The sequence below is a fragment of the Hippopotamus amphibius genome, chromosome 17, assembly GCF_030028045.1.
Source record: "Hippopotamus amphibius kiboko isolate mHipAmp2 chromosome 17, mHipAmp2.hap2, whole genome shotgun sequence".
NCBI classification, from domain to species: domain Eukaryota; kingdom Metazoa; phylum Chordata; class Mammalia; order Artiodactyla; family Hippopotamidae; genus Hippopotamus; species Hippopotamus amphibius.
In genome coordinates, this window is record NC_080202.1 from 38,678,100 (window position 1) to 38,690,716 (window position 12,617).

The 12,617-nt window shown below is 49.9% G+C and overlaps 1 protein-coding gene across 2 annotated transcripts in view; it reads right to left on the reverse strand.

Annotated features, from left to right (window-relative positions):
* Positions 1 to 12,617, reverse strand: part of PLXDC1 (plexin domain containing 1) — a 63,416-nt gene that overhangs the window by 45,517 nt on the left and 5,282 nt on the right. The window contains exon 2 of one of the 2 annotated variants that reach the window (XM_057715625.1): positions 10,108 to 10,289. In XM_057715625.1, the coding sequence (XP_057571608.1) occupies positions 10,108 to 10,289 (182 nt within the window). Of the gene's footprint in view, positions 1 to 10,107; positions 10,311 to 12,617 lie in introns of both variants that reach the window. The other variant, XM_057715624.1, reaches the window with a different exon arrangement.

The window sequence follows — 12,617 nt, forward strand, 5'->3', positions numbered from 1 at the left end:
TACTTTTAAATACTACTGTGATGAATTTGTTGATACACTTTCCATACCCGGGATTATTGCCCCTGCTTCAAAGCCTCTGATACAAAGCAGCACTTCTCAAACTTAAATGTGCATACGAAACACCTGGGAATTAGATTCTGCTTCTGCAGGTTTGCGGGGGCCTGACCTTCTGCATTTCTAACAAGCTCTCACCATACGCTGAAGTGTCATGTGGATATGACAAGTAGCCCCTGAAGCTTCAAGGCCAGGAAATCCTCTTTTGTTGCTGGGATCCCATTTTTGTACTTCCAGCTAAGATCTAGGGGGGAAAGCGCTACCTTTTTTCCTAGACCTTTCTGGTTAACTTTTCAACCAAATAACAACCAATTTTTATAACAACTCTATGAGGCATTCTCAGTCCCACCTTACAGATGAGGAAACTGAGGTTTAGAGTGATGATGTGGCAAAGATACACCCTGTCTACTGTATTGGGACCAGAGTAAGAGGACCAAGTGTCCCAGTGTGCCTGAGACTGAGGGGTTCACTGTCAAAATCAGAACTATCCTGGGAAAAGCAAGATGGTTGGTCACCTTGACCAGAGCCTAATTCAGAGTCAGCTAATGTTTATCATTTGCAACCCTGGGCCCCTTTATGTAGATTACTGTATGACACCTTTGCAATTACACCTGGCAATAGCATCCCCATTTGACAATGAAGAAATGGGCTCAGAGGGGTTAAGAAATTTTCCCAAGACAAGGGAATTCCCTGGTGGTCTAGTAGTTAGGACTCCATGCTTCCACTGCAAGAAGGCACGTTGTTCAACCACTGGTTGGTGAACTAAGATCCTGCAACCCGCACAGTGTGGGCAAAATAATTTTTAAAGAAAGAAAGAAAGAAACTTTCCCAAGACAAATAACCCAATTTTTTAAATGGGCAAAGGACTTAGGTAGACATTTCTCCAAAGAAGATATACAAATGGCCGACAAGCACATGACGAGATTCTCAACATCATCAGTTATTAGGGAAACACAAAGCAAAACCACAATGAGATACCAGCTCACATCCACTAGGATGCTATAATTAAAAAAAAAAAAAAGGAAAATAACAAGTACTGGCAAGGACATGGAGAAATGGGAGCCCTCATACATTGCTGGTGGGAATGAAATACTGTTCAGTCATTGTGGAAAAGGGTTTGGCAGTTCCTCAGAGTTAAACATACAATTACCCTGTGACTCAGCAATTCCACTCCTAGGTATACCCCAAAGAGCTGAAAATATGTATTCAAGCACATACACGTATACATGTTCACAGCAGCACTGTTCACAAGAGCCAAAAGGAAGAAACCCAGATGTCTATCAACAAATGAAGAGATGAACACACAATGGAAAATATTATTCAGCCATAAAATGGATGAGCCTCGAAAACATTACGCCAGGTGAAAGAAACCAGACAAAAAAGGTCACATACGATATTTCATTTACATATGAACTATCCAGAACAGGTCAATTCATAGAAATAGAACCTATGTTGGTGGTTCTATTGGTGACAACCAGGGACTGAAGTGGGTGGGGAGCCTCTGCCTTAAAAGGTCCAAGATTTCCTTTTGAGGTGGTGAAAATGCTTTGGAACTAGAGGTGATGGTTGCACAACTTTGTGGGTATATTAAATGCACTTCACTTTAAAATGGTTAATTTTTTTTTATGTGAATCTCACTTCAGCAAGAAAGAAAACCAACCAACCAACCAACCAACCAACCAGCCGGCGGGAGGAAAAAGAGGTCAACAAGAGGGACCTGCGTGGGAGACAGACGGCCTGGACCTGAGCAGCCAGCAGAGGGCGCTGTGGCACTCTTACCGAGCGGGGCGGGGGAGAAAGCGGGACTGAGTACCCATCACGTGCCTCGCATTTAGCTCTCGTCTCAACTCGGTAAGATCAGCACCCATCCTCCCCTATTTGGGAAATCTGAAGCTAGTAGGGGCTTGAAACGCCAGGTTCATTAACGGAGGGTTTAAGTGTCCAGCCCAAGGTCAGCAGCTGGTACGTGCCAGATCGGAGGCAAGGAATGCGGGACTGTCCAGTGAAGACTGGACACGTGGACTCCACCTCCCATCTCCCTGGACACTCCTTCTCACAGAATCTCTTATCTTCTGTCGCTTCAAAATGCAGCTCACGACTTTCCCTCCACCCACCTCACCCTTCACCCCCAGGAGTCTTCCCCCACCAGCCTCCTTACCTCATTCTTGCCCCTTAGCACCGGCGCTCGCATGGGTGGGTTCTTCCACGAGCAGCGCCTGGGGCTCTTCATGTGTCGGTGCTACAAGTCTGTCTGTCCCATCTGCCCTAGGCCCTTCGGGAGGTCTCCTTTTGGGAACTGCCTCCTTTGGGAGGGTGTAGAAACTAGCCAGGCATTGCGCTCACTTGTTCCTCTCGCTACCCAACTGTCTTAGATGATGTGGTCCCTGTCCAGCTGCAGGGTCCCTCAGCACTCCTGGGCCTGCTGTGGTGGTCGGATGCGCTGGGAGGTTTTGCTTGGGCCACAGAGGAGAGGAATTCAGGGAAGCTGGGCCAGGGGGCAGACTCGGGTAAGAGGAGGGGAGTGAGAATTTTCTATTAAGGGGTGGACCTGTTCAGTTACGGGGGACCCTCCACATGTGAATGCTCTCAAACTTGGTTCCTGCCCAGCTGTGACCCAGCCATAAACCACAGAACCAAGAAAACCTTTAATTTGGATTTGGAAATCCCCAGCCTTGAAGACAGCCCCCTTCAGCCTCTTGGAGAATAAACTGTGGTTCTTCCCAGATTTCTGACTTAGCACTAGGACTCTCCCCAATCCCTCCCTCCCCCACAAAATTTCCAGGATCCCCAGGGCCTCAGGATTGGTCTTGGTGGAAAATCTCTGGAAAACTTGAGTCCAGACAAGAATCCTATTTCACGGGGATGTGGTGGTAGAGTGAGCGTGGGAAGAAAATCCAAGGAGATGGCTCTGACCAGGAGCCTCGGAGCTGCCAGCTCATCCTGGGAGCACAGGCCGGGTGCCTCAAGGCCTCCAAAGCAAGAGGATTTGAGCTGGGAGGAGCATTGTGGCGAGGTGGCCAGGCAGGAGATGCTGGGCAGAAGGGGTGGGGCCAGAGGGGCGACAAGGAAAGATGGGCAGAGGGGGCTGGGCCAGAGAAGGCCTGGGATGGAGGCTGGGCAGGGGCGCTGGGCAGAGGGAGCTGGGCTGGAAGGAAAGCCAGGGCCAGGAGGTGGGCTGAGGAACAATGAAGGAAGATGACGGGACTCCAGGGTGGGTGGTAGGGAGGCAAAGCAGATGGCAGCCCACCTGCCAGGTCCTCAGCCCCTTGATATGGCCCCAAAACAGGGGGAACCAGAGCCTGGTTCCTGTTGGCACAGATTAGACTAGGATATGGATAAACAGTTGAAAGCCAAGAAAACTTTCTGAAACAGACCAAACCAAACTTGCTGAAATGTCCCTTTCCTGCCACTTCCCTCTTGCTCAGCCCTCTGCTGCCAACATAGGGTTTCCTTCAGCCAAAGAGACCCCAGCTCTCAAGAGACGCAGACCAGAGACACAGGAAAAGCAGGCGTCTCTGGGCCCCTTCCCAGGGCACCTGCAGGGGCCCAGAGGGCCCACCACCCAGGGTAGGGAGAGCCCTCAGCCCGGAGGGTGTGGAGGTCTGGCTGTACTAAAGGGGGGCGATTGTCACCTTCCCCCACTGAGCGTGGCTCAGTGCAAGGCGGAGTAGGAGTGGAGCACAGGCCCCCGTGAGGATTCGGGCACGAGACCCCCCGCGTCGCAGCGTATGCACATGTGTCTATGGTGCGTATGCGCACAGACATTCTTTTACGTGTGTGAGAACACGCAAGTCAGTAGAGTTGGGTCCTTTGAGGCCACTAAGTCCAACAGCTCACCCCAGGCACAACCTCTTCTCTTCAACGACCCTGTCTTTCAAGGCCTCTGGAGATGAGGAAATCCCTACTTTCTTTGTTCCTTCAAAAGTGCAACACCCACCAGGCACCAGGCACGGCGACAGAGTGATAAGACAGTCTCAGGTCTCATGATGCCTCGGTTTCAGGGGAAGACAGGTGATAAAAACAAATAAATAGATAATTCAGTGCAGGAAGGGATATGAGCTATGAAGGAGAAGAGTCTATTCCTTCTGCCCCAGTCACAGCCCTGCAGCTACTAGAAAACAGACACATCTAGAAGCTTCACTATACCAGGCTAAATACCCCGAACTCCTTCAACTATTTTGGACTACTCTGGTCTCTAGAAAGCCATCTGAAAGGGGGCACAAGCTCCTCAGCTGTGGTCATGACAAGAAACACCCCGCAGGATCCCCAGAGCCCCAACCCTGGTCCCCGAGTTTCTGTGGGTTTCCGTGAACACAGCTGGCTTCCCCACCTCTGTCCTAGGCAGCCGCTCCTCACTCCTGACTCTTCCCGGCCCACGGGCAGTGAGGAGCCCCAAGTCTTTGCCTCATGAACCGCTGCTAAGTCACATCTCTCCCACCTTATTTCAAACTGAAGTGCCAGGATTTATAATTATCCCAGTAGTTTCATCTGGCCTGAGGCCAATTATCCAGCTGCCGAGGAGGACTTCCGGTTCCTAATCTGACATCTGAACTCTCTTCCAGCTAAGGGAGAAGGCTGATCTAAAAGTCAGATCCTCCAATCTTCTGGGCAGGGCTGGGGCACCCCTAGCACAGTCAGAGGGGCTTCCTGCCCAGGTGGCCTTGCTCCTTCACGTAGACTCGATGTGTGGCTGCTGAGGGGGCCACCAAGCCCCCAGGATTGTGGAAGTCTTGCGGTCAAGTACAGCCATGCAGTGCCTGAGAAAGCCTCACCTTCCGGTGATCAGTCTGGTAACCAATTCTAAAACTGGTTTGAAATGTTACAGCTCACAAGTTCCCACACCTAAAGAACCATCAAGATCACTTGGGGGGGGGGCGGGGGGACAGGGGGGTAACGTCCCTGGTGGCGCAGTGGTTAAGAATCTGCCTGCCAATGCAGGGGACATGGGTTTGATCCCTGGTCTGGGAAGATCTCACATCCCAGTGAGCAACTAAGCCCGTGCGCCACAACTACTGAGCCCATGTACTCTATTGACTGCATGGCGCAACTACTGAGCTCGCATACTGCAACTACTGAAGCCCGCGTGCCTAGAGCCCGTGCCCAGAAGCCACAACTATTGAGCCTGCATGCCACAACTACTGAAGCCCACACGCCACTGCAACATGAGAAGCCTGTGCACCGGAATGAAGAGTAGCCCCCGCTCGCTGCAACTAGAGAAAGTCCTCACAGCAGAAGACCCAATGCAGCCAATAAATAAATAAGTAAATAAATTTATTTAAAAAAAAAAAAAAGATCATATGGGGGCCAGTCCCAACTGCCAGCTTTAGGTCGTGGAGCCTGCAGACTCTTGAGCTCCAGGATGGTTCATGCTAAGAGCTGAACCCTGAAGAAGTACTTTGTAGGCTACCCTACTAATACTAACTTTGAATTGAAGACAGTCGAACTCCCGCCCTTAAAAAATGGAGAGGCCCTGCTGGAAGCTTTGTTCTTCACCGTGGATCCTTACATGAGAATTGTGGCCAAAAGTTTGAAGGGGGGTGATGTGATGATGGGAGAGCAAGTGGCCAGGCAGTTATTTCCATTTGTCCCAGTGCTTGGAAAATACATCTCCCATTTACCTCCTGCTGGGCCCTGTTTCTGTGCACCACTCCTACAATTTCTTCAGCCTGGGTGGGTCACTCACTGTTTGACCTTGCAAATAACTTGGGAAATCTGCCCTGTTCCTGACTAATTGAGAGGGAGGGGAGAATATGAACTTGTCATCATTTCAACTTCACTTTGCTACCCTTACTTTTAAGTACTAAAAAGATCTGTATTCATCCAGTTACTGATTATTGTAAAAATTCAAATGAAAATATATATCTTGGGGCGGGGCGGGGAGATCACATGGGGGACTTTTAAAGAAACAAATTCCCAGGCTCCAGTGTTTCTCAACCAGTCAGTCCAGGGTGGAGCCCAAGAATCTGTGCTGTTTTTTAAACTCCGGGGTTATTGAATCCATACTGGCTCTTAATGACCCCCGCTGCCCTTTCTGAACGCCCACAGACGATTGCTTCCAGAAGGCCACGTCTCTGTGGCTCTCTTCTGCAAGGGCCTCTCTGCGTAAGGATGGGGCCGTGGCCCTCTGACCGTGGTGTCTGGCCCAGAGCAAATACCAGTTCTCTACCCAGTGGCCCAGAAAAGCTGGGGATGGGGACAGGGTGAGTCTCCAAGTGTTCCCTTACTGGGGGTCCCTTTCCTGCCCTGGCCCTCCATTCCATCATCCCACCGTGGCTCTCTGGTTCTGCGGGACGGAGAAGCCAGGGCAGGATGGGAAGTCAGCGGCTCCACCTCAGCGTGATTAGGGTGAGGCGAGGGAGACACTGACCTGGGATGTAACATTTCAAGTGGCACCAACAAAAAGAACTTCTTTACCAAAGAGAAACAGACTCACAGATTTCAAAAGCGAATGTATGATGACCGAAGGGGAAACGTGGAGGGGGCGGGGGGGATAAATCAGGAGGCTGGGATTAACATATACCCACTACTATATATAAAATAGATACCCAACAAGGACCTACTGTATAGCACAGGAAACTCTACTTGATATTCTGTGATAACCTATATGGGGGACTTCTCTTGGTGGTCCAGTGGTAAAGAATCCACTTTCCAATGCAGGGGATGTGGGTTCGATCCCTGGTTGGGGAACTAAGATCCCACATGCCACGTGCCACAGACTACAGAGCCCACGTGCCTGGGAGCCCAAGTGCCACAACTAGAGAGAGGCCTTTTGCGCCGATGCAACAGAAGATCCTGCCTGCCTCAACGAAGATCCTGCCTGCCCCAATTGAGACCCGACGCAGCCAAAAAAATAAATAAATAAAAATAAGTGAATAATAAAATAACCTATATGGGAAAAGAATGTGAAAAAGAATGAATACATGTATGTACGTAACTGAATAACTACGTTGTGCACCTAAAACTAACACAACATTGTAAATTGACTATATGCCAATAAAATTTTTTTCAAAATTAAAAAATTTTTTAAAAGTGGCACCAACAACCTCAGTCATCAAGAGAATATTTTAATGCCATATATTTTTAAATCAAATGAATTTAATTAGTTAAACGGATGCAGAAAAATCCATGATGAACAAAAGATCAGCATTTTAAATAAAGACAGGATCAGGAATGGTGCCAAGCCACATTGGAGGCTGAGGTAAAAGGAAAAATAAGTCACAGAAATGATGCAGAAAGAGAGAGTTCAGAGCATGTGTTACCCTGCTCCCTCCCTACCAGGCTGCAGGCTGGCCCTGGTCCCTCTCCCACCCCCACAGCCCCTGTCCAGCAGCCCCTCCTGCAGGGACACCACAGCGCTTGCTACTTTGGGGAACCACCCTCCCTACCAGCTCAGGCTCACATGTGGAGGTCTTAGCTGCTCCATGCTGCAGCTTTTCCTAACGTCTTCTCTTCCTTCACCCTGCCCACTCCTGGCCCTCCCGTGTACACTGTCCCTGCGTTAAACTGTGGGAAAAAAAAAAGAAAGAAAGAGAGGGAGGGAGGGAAGGAGGGAGGAAGGAAGAAAGGAAGAAAGGAAGGATGCAAGAAAAAATATTAAAATTCTAAAAATATCCTTAAGAGAGAAAAGCAATTACATCCATGACACAAGAATAACAGGAGACTATTTTTTAAAGAAATGATCAGAAAAGAAGAAACAGATCTTGGAAATGAAAAATATGATAGTAGGAAAAAAAAAATCGGTAACATTAAGAAAATAAGGTTGAGAAAATCTCCCAGAAAGTGGGTCAACAACAACAATTACAAGCAAACTAACAGACAGACAACAAAAAATGCAAAAGGATGGACAACAGAAGAGAGAAGAAAGTTGGGGGATCTATGCCTGAGATGGACATCTAATCAAGGGGTCTGGTAGAAAGAAGAGAGTATGTAGAGAGAAGGTGAGCAAAGCAATAAAACAAGAAGACTTTCCAGAACTGGGGCAGGGAAAGCAGGTATCTACAAAGATCAGACCTCTCAACAGTGACATCGGAAGCCAGAAGACCATGTGAGATGCCTGCAAACTTGTGAAGGAAAATTATTTTTAATCTGGAATTCTATATTCAGCCAAACCATCAATCAAGTGTGAGGACAGAATAAAGGCATTTTCAGACATTCAAGTTCTCCAAAGAATTTCTCTTCTTCTGTAACCTTTCTCAGGAAGCTAAACAAACGAAGGAGTGATGTGGGAAAGAAAAGACACAGGGTCAAGAGAACAGGGCGTCCAGCAAGGAGAGAGACGAGGGAGTTCAGGGATGGAGGAGAGGGAGGTCCCAGGATGGCTGTGGGCAGGCAGGTGAGCACCGGGCCAGGCTGGAGAAGGATGACAATGGGAGAGAGGTTTTCAAGACAAAACAAAACAAGACCAAAAAAAAAAACCCTTATAAGTTTGACCACACCAAAAATTATATTTGAGGCCAATGGATGTTTAAGAATATATAGCCATGGGGACTTCCAAGCAGCAACTAAGCCCAAGCACCACAACCACTGAGCCCTTGTGCCACAACTGCTGAAGCCTGCACACCTAGAGCCCATGCTCTGCAATGAGAAGCCAGCAACAAACAGTAATCACCATTCGCCACAACTAGAGAAAGCTCGTGCGCAGCAACGAAGACCCAACACAGCCGAAGATTGATTAATTAATTAATTAATTGAAATATATATAGCCGTGCTAAGTACAAAAAACTAAGCAAGTAGGTAGGGCTGGGGGCAGGACGAGCAAAAATGATGCGAGAACATAAACAACGATATTACCCTGATTGGATTAGTGGTGGACAATATTTACCTGATTATAATGATAGAAAGCACAGCATATGGACCTAATAATAATATTGAGAGCCTTAAACCATGCTTGGCAGAGTGTATAAAAGACAAATCTTCATCTACACAACAGGCAATCAACAGATAATGTCTAAACGGATTTATCAAGAGGCAGCAGTGTAAGCGAATTACTTAGAAATATGGAGGTGACCGCCAGGAGAAAAGCCCAGAGTGGCTGGCACCTTCTGAGCGAGGGGTGGGCAGGCCCGGAGGGGAGGGGCAGACTGCTGTGTTTTATTTTCTGATTTTAGCACTATTTGATCTTTTTGACTGCATGCACTTCTTGGATTTAAAACATTGGTTATTAAAACATAAAATAAAGGAATGCCAAGAAGCCCGTCTTCTTGTTGCGTCTCCTTCCATTGTTTTTCTGCAACCTGAGAATCTACCCTCTTCAGTCGCAGCCGTGGGCACCTCTGCACTCAGTCATTGGCACACTCACACTCACATGATCACACACACACACACACACACACACACTCATCTCAGACACAGCAGCCCATGGTGACAGACACACAGGCAAATGGACATAATACAAAATAACCCGCAGACACACACATGATTACAGATTCTCCCACAGACACAGAGGCCCCCATCAACCACCCAGATAGCCAGCTGGGGAGCAGGGCTGGCGCTACAAGGGCGCCACTTTCTCCCTGCTTCACCACCCTCAGCACTGCCCCAGGCAGAGGAGGTTTTCTCCCGCAGCATCACCCTAATTGCTTTCTCCACTCAGAGCGCCCTGCCCTGAGGCTGAGCAGCCAGAGCCTCCACACCATTAACTCTTCGGGGCCACATGGTCTGTAGATGGTGCAGAAATGAGGTGGGGTTGGGGCCACAGCTGGCAGCCAGATGTGACTAGTAGCACCACCTTCATTCAGCTTTTAGCGGAGGCCCTAAGAAGTGGAAGAGTCCAGTGTCTGGAACCCTGTGGACATGCTGTGCATCCTTGAGCAAGTTACTTCACCTCTCTGGGTCCACAAGGAGGTAGGCAAGCCTATGAAGCTCTGAGATACTAAGATTTTATGGTCCAGGTGGGCCAGGTTTCCATCCCCTCTCCCTGGGAGCCCTCTCTCCATGCTGACCTTCAGGGCCATCCCCAAAGGATACACTTGTGTGTCTGACAAGTGCACACGGGGCACCTGGGGGGCCCCCCACCGCCACTTCCCTCCCCCTCCAAGTCCCTCCAGGACTTACCACCACCCTGGTTCCGTTATCCGGCAGTGTGTCAATGGCCAGGGTGCCCCCACCCAGGTCCTGGCTCAGCTGAGTCCTGTCTGGCTCCGACACCTGGCCGGGGCTCTCACGGGCCCTCCGATTCCAGCCCTGCATGCTGGTCCTCTGGGCGGCCCCTCCAGAGCCTTGGCCTGCATCCTGACCTGGGAAGAGGGGACAGAAAGCTGAGTCCTGACAGTCAGAGTGAAGGCCCGGGAGGAGCACAAGCCCGCTTACTCTGCAGAAGCCCTTGGCCCCCCTGCCATCGTTGAATCTAGGGACACTGACGGCCAGGGCAGGAGATACCCAATGCCACACGCTTTGCATACGTAACACTTTTAGTCCTCACTCTAGCCCTCCACCGTAGATATGGTGCTCTCCATGTTGCAGACAGGAATCAGCAGCTCCCAGAGGTAAAGAAGGTCACACAGCAAGTTAGGGATGGAGATAAGTTTCAAACCCAGGCTGATCTGCCCCCAAAGGGGTGATTATCCTCGACCTCACTGGAATCATCTGGGGAGCTTTAAAAATTCCTGGTGTCTGGGTTCCACCCCAGAGATTCTGATATAATTGGTCTGTAGTGGAGTCTGTGTGTGACGAATCTTAAATGATCCCCAGGGGTGCTTTTGAGAAGCCCTGGACCTAACACGGCAGACAAGGGTGAGAACAATTGCTCTGGAACATTCCAAACCAGTTCCCTATTTCTCTGCCAGAAATGGCACATAATCCCACCTTCCAGGGGACTCCAGGGACTAGAAGCCAGAGAGCAGAGTTCTTTTAGTTCAGGGCTTCTCATCCTTGGTACTATTGACATTCTGGACTGGATAATTCTTTGTTGTGGGGGACTGTCCTATGCATTGCAGAATTTTTTAGCAGCATCCCTGGCCTCTACCCACTAGATGCCAGTAGTCCCTCCTCCCAGGTTGCGACAGTCGAAGATGTCTCCATAGTGGGGACCACTGTTTAGTCTTATCACTACCTTCAGACACCTTGGGCAAGTCACTTTCCCCATGAAACAAGGAGCTTAGACACCAACAATGATTGCAAATAGGTTTCATCTCAAAAGCTATCTGCAATTGATTAGTGACAGCCAGGAGCACTGTAATTGTGAAGAATTCTGAGGTTCCATTTGTGGTGAGAAGGAAAGACTGTCCTGATCAATGAGCAAGGTCCGCCACGGGCACAGGATTGAAGAGCGGCTGCACGCAGGCCATCTAGCAGATGTTCCTCAACTCAACGTTCTCTCCAGTTCCCACTAGGTCATTAAATGTATTCCAAATGACACAGAAACCATGCTTTTCCATTTCAGAAAGATTTATGCCCCAAAGATGTATCTTATACTGTCTTTCCAATTGTCACACCTACCATGGACGTGTGTATGAGACACAGACCACCAGATGGGTGGAGCTGACTTTCCCTGTGATCTCCATCAGTTTCAGGCCTGCCCTGTGTCAGAGGCCCTTCTCCACCTCGGCCTGCCCTGCCCGCTCCCCAGAGCCCCTGGATATAGCCCTCTCTCCTAGAGCATCTGCTGGTGGTCTAACTATGTGCCTGTCTCCCTGGTAGATCTGAGTTCCCCCAGGACCCTCCTATCTTCTACAAATTGTATCCTCGGTGCCTCGCAAACAGTAGGTGCTCAATCCCTGCATAATTGAGGACACAATACTGGAGGTAACTTGGGAGCCAGCAAGGACAGAGGTTGAGAAAAGGCTTGGCCAGGACCAGGCCCGGGGCTGGGGCCAGCACTCTTTGCTGTGGGGCTCTAGTTTGTCATTAGACATTTTATCCAATTAAGTCATTCTTGGCTGCTGGTGTCTGCTGGATCCTCGCCGGCCCCCTCTCACTCCCCTGCCCCTAATCGCAACCAGATGCTCTGGAGAAGATGGGGAAAGGGTGGTCTCCAGACCCCTTCCCCAAGATGCCCACTGGCTGAGAGGGACCTGAGCCCAGTGCTGGGAAGGCAGTCTGCCTGTGGCCCAGCCCCCAAGCCAGGGCTGTCTTGCCCCTCTCGGGTGGGGCCCCTGCTGCCTCTGGTGACAGAACTGTTTGTGCTGGGCTGGTCTGCCCAGCTCCCTAGGTCCTCCTGCAAGAAGTCCTTGAGGCTGGGCAAGAGCCAGAACAGGAAAGGAGTGTGCAGAGCAAGTAGAGGAGCTCAGCTGGCCCGGAAAGGGATGCTGGGGATCTGCAGGCATCACAGTCCTGCAACTGAGACAGGAAGGTGCCTAGATGGTGGGGGCCTGAGGCCTGGGGAGAGAGCAGAGAGAGGGGCCCAGCCAGAGTTGGAGCCAGGGAGGGCACACCTGCCACCCACAAGCTGTGTGACCTTGGACGCATCAGTTTGCCTCCCTAAGCCTCAGTTTCCTCATCATGAAAATGGGGATGATAATCATGCCTATGGCACTGGCCACACCTTGAGCATCAAGGAAGAAACATAAATGAGAAGGTTTTATAAATAGGGAGGCTCGGGGCCAGGACCAGAGGCAAAGTGTCCA